The 5,110-nt window shown below is 58.8% G+C and overlaps 1 protein-coding gene across 1 annotated transcript in view; it reads right to left on the reverse strand.

Annotated features, from left to right (window-relative positions):
* Window positions 1-4,852, reverse strand: part of LOC119302436 (DNA-directed RNA polymerases IV and V subunit 5B-like) — a 16,985-nt gene extending 12,133 nt beyond the window's left edge. Inside the window, exon 1 of the mRNA XM_037579477.1 lies at window positions 4,470-4,852. Within this exon, the coding sequence (XP_037435374.1) occupies window positions 4,470-4,733 (264 nt within the window). The 5' untranslated portion in view covers window positions 4,734-4,852. The remainder of the gene's footprint in view (window positions 1-4,469) is intronic.
* Between the last annotated feature and the right edge of the window lie 258 nt (window positions 4,853-5,110).

Here is a 5,110-nt window from a genome sequence, read left to right on the forward strand (position 1 = left end):
AAGGCCGCCTGGTGCGGCGGCTGCCACGGCAACCAGGACGGGGCGATGGATGGCAGCTGCAGCGGCTGCTGCAGCAGCCCGGCGAGCGCGGCGGGGGCCGCTTGGTGCGGCGGCTACCACGGCGGCGCGGTGGCGGTGATGGGCGGCGCAGCCGGGTGCGATCCATAGGACCCGGCCAAGAACAGATGGATCTCCTGGACCGCCTGTGTTAGGTCCCGCAGCACCCCGGACACCTCCGGGGTGAGGACGACGAGGGCGGGCGCGACGGAAGATCCCGGCGCGGGCAGGAGCGGGGCGACGGTCGTGACCGGCAGCAGAAGAGACGGGTTGGGCGGTGGTGAAGACATGATCGAACCGAAGCTAGCTAATACCAAATTGTTATGGCACTGCTAGAAGGAGGGCGCGAGAGGGCCGGCCGGGGGCCTTTCTGCCCACGGCCGGGTAAGAGGGAAGGGATTTCCTTCTTAATTCTTGCTTGATTAGATTGATACATCTCCTCTCTTTATATAGAGAGGTTTGCTTGACTCCCAAGCAAGGCTTACTTGACCCCTAAGCAAGCGACCCTTATCTCTAATTAACCCTAAGACTAATGGGCCCATTAGGCCCATTACGTACTCTAACAGGTCACCGCATTCATCTCCTGCCAGGCACGGCGCCGGTTGCAGTGCGCCCCTACCGCTATCCCCAGCTACAGAAGGACGAGCTGGAGCGGCAATGTGCGCTCATGCTCACCTTGGGCATCATCCGGATCTCCACGTCGCCATTTTCGACGCCGGTCCTCCTCATCCGCAAGTCGGATGGCACGTGGCGCTTCTGCATCGACTACCGCGCCCTTAATGCCCTGATGCTCAAGGACAAGTTTCCTATCCCGATGGTCGACGAGCTCCTAGACGAGCTACATGGGGCACGTTTCTTCACCAAGATTGACCTCCGGTCGGGTTACCACAAGGTGCGGATTCACCCGGACGATGTCGCCAAGACGGCGTTTCGGACTCATCACGGCCACTTCGTGTTCTTGGTGATGCCTTTTGGCCTCTCCAACGCCCCAGCGACCTTCCAGGCTCTGATGAACGACGTCCTCCGCCCCTACTTGCGTCGGTTTGTGCTCGTTTTCTTTGATGACGTTCTTATCTACAGCGCCTCATGGGCGGAGCACCTTCAGCACGTCGCCATCGTCTTCAACGAGATTCGAGTGCACCATCTTCATCTTAAGCGCTCGAAGTGCTCGTTCGGGACGCCTTCAGTCGCCTACCTCGGCCACGTCATCTCGGCCAAGGGGGTTGCTATGGACGCTGACAAGGTGGCGGCCGTCGCGGCCTGGCCAACACCGCACTCACTGCGGGCTCTTCGCGGCTTCCTGGGCCTCGCGGGGTACTACCAGAAATTTATCCGGGAGTTCGGCCTCATCGCATCCCCGCTCACGCGCCTGCTGCGTCGCGAGGCCTTTGCTTGGGATGAAGAGGCGACAGCGGCGTTCGAGGCTCTCAAGGGGGCCCTCACAACAGGTCCCGTTCTTCAGATGCCTGACTTCGACCGCCCGTTCGTCGTGGACTGCGACGCCTCCGGTGTGGGGTTCGGCGCCGTCCTTCATCAGGGCGATGGACTCCTCGCGTTCTTCAGCAGGCCTTTTGCCGCGCGCCATCTTTAGCTCGCGGCTTATGAGCGGGAGCTCATTGGCTTGGTGCGGGCGGTGCGCCATTGGCGGCCCTATCTTTGGGGCCGGTCGTTCCGGATTCACACGGATCACTACAGCCTCAAGTTCTTATTGGACCAAAGGTTGTCTACCGTGGCACAGCACCAGTGGATCAGCAAGGTCTTTGGCTGCGACTTCAACATCGAGTATCGTCCGGGCCGCCTTAACACCGTGGCCGACGCCCTGTCCCACCGCGACGCCGACCACGACGCAGCCATCGGCGACTCCGATGGGGCGGCACTCTGCATCCGTTCGGGGCCCTCTTTCACCCTCTTTGCCGACATCCGTCGGGCCACCGCGGACGCGTCGGATGCTCAGCTCCTTCGGCAGCGACTTGCTGCTGGTGACCTGGAGGAGCCGTGGCGCCTAGCGGATGGATAGCTCCTGCATGGGCGCCGGCTCTTCGTGCCGGACCACGACGACCTCCGTCACCAGGTTCTGCTGCTGGCACACTCGGCCGGCCACGAGGGTGTGCAGAAGACCCTACACCGTCTCTGCGCCGACTTCTACATCCCGGTGATCGGGCCCTGGTCCGGGACTGGGTGCGGTCTTGTGTGACATGCCAGCGCAACAAGACGGAGACACTACGGCCGGCTGGTCTGCTATAGTCCTTGGAGGTGCCCTCTCAGGTCTGGACTGATATCTCCATGGACTTCATCGAGGGCCTTCCCAAGGTGGGGGGCAAGTCCGTCATCCTCACGGTGGTCGACCGCTTCTCCAAGTACGCTCACTTCATCGCGCTTGGCCATCCCTACACTGCCACGTCTGTGGCCCGTGCCTTCTTCGACAGCATCGTCCGCCTCCACGGGTTTCCCTCCTCGATCGTCAGCGACCAGGACCCGGTGTTCACGGGACATGTCTAGTGTGATCTCTTCCGGATGGCGGGCGTGAAGCTCCGCCTGAGCACGGCCTTCCATCCTCAGACGGACGGCCAATCCGAGGTGGTAAATAAGGTGATCGCCATGTATTTGTGTTGTGTCACAAGTGATCGTCCTCGCGCTTGGGTGGACTGGCTCGCATGGGCGGAGTACTGCTACAACACCTCTTATCACTCCGCCCTTCACGCCACGCCATTAGAGGTGGTCTACGGCCGCCCGCCCCCGCCCATCCTGCCGGTTGACCCGGCGACGGCTCGGACGGAGGCGGCGGGCGATCTTCTTCGCAGTCGCGACGAGATGCTTGCGGAGGTGCGGCAACGCCTCATTCAGGCCCAGCAGCTTGCTAAGCACTACTATGACGGCCACCATCGTGAGGCGGAGTTCGCGGTGGGTGACTGGGTGTGGTTGCGCCTTCTTCACCGCTCTACGCAGTTCCTGGACCCGCGCGCGAAGCGCAAGCTGGGCCCTCGCTACGCTGGGCCATTTTCCGTGTTGGAGCGCATTGGGAAGGTGGCCTACCGCCTTCAGCTTTCGGCCGGTGCTCGCATCCACGACGTCTTCCATGTGGGGCTGCTGAAGCCCTTCCGTGGGGAGCCACCGGCGGCCACACTCGTGCTTCCTCCGACCTCTGACGAGCGTCTCCTTCCCGGACCAGCGAAGGTGTTGCAGGCCCAGCTACGTCGCGGGGTGTGGTACTTGTTGTTCCAGTGGGATGGTGGAGATGTTCCCCGGTCGACGTGCACTTGGAGCAGCGCGACGAGTTCTGCCAACACCCAGACTTCCAGCTCGAGGACGAGTTGTTTGTGCAGGCGAGGAGAGATGTTATGACCAGGGTAACTTATACCCGGAGGAGGCCCACTGGGCAGGTTTAGTTAGGGGCTTAGCCCAAAAGTTATCTTATTTTTATTAGCATCGTGGTTATATAAACAGTTGTAAGACTCTTTTAGAAATTAAGCAATAAGACTATTCCTATTGCCCGGCTCCCAGAGGTACCAGAACCCTAACCTAGCCGCCGCCTCCTGCATCGCCGCCGCCCCTCCCTCCGCGCGAGACGGCGCCAGCACGCCGGCCGCCGCGGTCCAAGCCTCGCCCCGCTCCCTCCTTCCCCTACAATCTTCGGCCTAGACCCAGTAGAGCCCTAGCTCCTACCACAGAGCCATGAGTTGGTCGCAAGATCTTATGGGTTTCACCTCTAGCCTACCCCAACTTGTTTGGGACTAAAGGCTTTGTTGTTGTTGTTGTTGTCGGAGGCTGGGATGAGATGGATTTCCTGATGCGGGATTGATGGTACAACGGCTGTGGATCTGGCGCTCTTTCCCAACTACGTCAATGGGATGCGGCGGATTCGGGTCCAGGTTACCATGGGGATGTTCCCCGGTCGACGTGCCACAGCGACATGTGCCTTGCTGCTTGCAGCAGGCCTGTTCATCGACTCAGAAAGCCATTATGGCGATGGTGGAGATTGTGCTTCTTCTCCGGCGACCGCCTCCGCGGCGGTGGATATTGGCTGCAATTGTTAGCTTCGGTGTGTGCAGGGATCCTTATGGACCTTCTTGTATTTTTCCATGTCTCAGGATCCTCTCTGCATGGTTTTCAGGACGTCTGTCAACTCCTAGTTTCTATAGATGTTGTCGCGTGTGTTTGTACATGTATTCTGATTGTTGATTAATGATATGCGCGGTTTAATGAAAAAAAGTCAATGAAGAAAGGTGAGCAAAACACTGAAATCCTCTCTTTGTTCCTCCTATATTTCTCAAATTCGCAATGCTTCGTCTATCCCAGCCCAATTGGACTGTGGCGCGCTAACGAGCAATAATGCTGTAAGATGGTCCTTAATTGCTAGTACTATTGACGATGAATATGGATGCACAGAGCCGGGGAAGGAGCAGTAAACTCACCTTGTCGGAATGGTCGGAGGCGAGGAAGGTGGAAAAGGTGAGGCGCTCGACCTCGGGCTCCGGAGCCCACCACGCACGGAACTCCGGGAGCGTGCGGGCGAGCTCGGACTCCGGCACGCTGTACCCGCGGTCCCGCAGCATCTCGAGCGCCGTGCGCCGCGCCAGGAACAGCCGGTGGCTCTCCTGGCTCGCGCGGCCGCCGCGGTCGATCATCGACGACATCCAGCCGACGACCTCGGGGACGTCATCGAACGAGGGTTCCATCACGAGGGCGGGGGCTTCGAAGGCGGCGGCGGCGGCGGCACCGTTGGGCGTGCTGTTCGCCGCGTTCAGCTAGGATGGCAACCGCGGGGAGCGCATCAACCATTCCACCTACTCCCTCGGGTCCGGGTTTAGTAGACCCTTTAATTTGACCTGTAAATTTAGCTAATACTCCCTCCTTTCCTGATATAAGACGATTTTGAAATATTAACTACATATATACTAAAATAAGTGAATACACATACTAAAATATGTCTAGATACATACAAATGAAGAAAAAAACTAAAAGGTTTTATATTAGGGAACGGACGGAGTAAAATATAATACTCTCTCCGTCTGGAAATACTTGTCATCAAAATAAATAAAAGGGGATGTATCTA

This window comes from Triticum dicoccoides, chromosome 5A (assembly GCF_002162155.2).
Source record: "Triticum dicoccoides isolate Atlit2015 ecotype Zavitan chromosome 5A, WEW_v2.0, whole genome shotgun sequence".
Classification (NCBI taxonomy): domain Eukaryota; kingdom Viridiplantae; phylum Streptophyta; class Magnoliopsida; order Poales; family Poaceae; genus Triticum; species Triticum dicoccoides.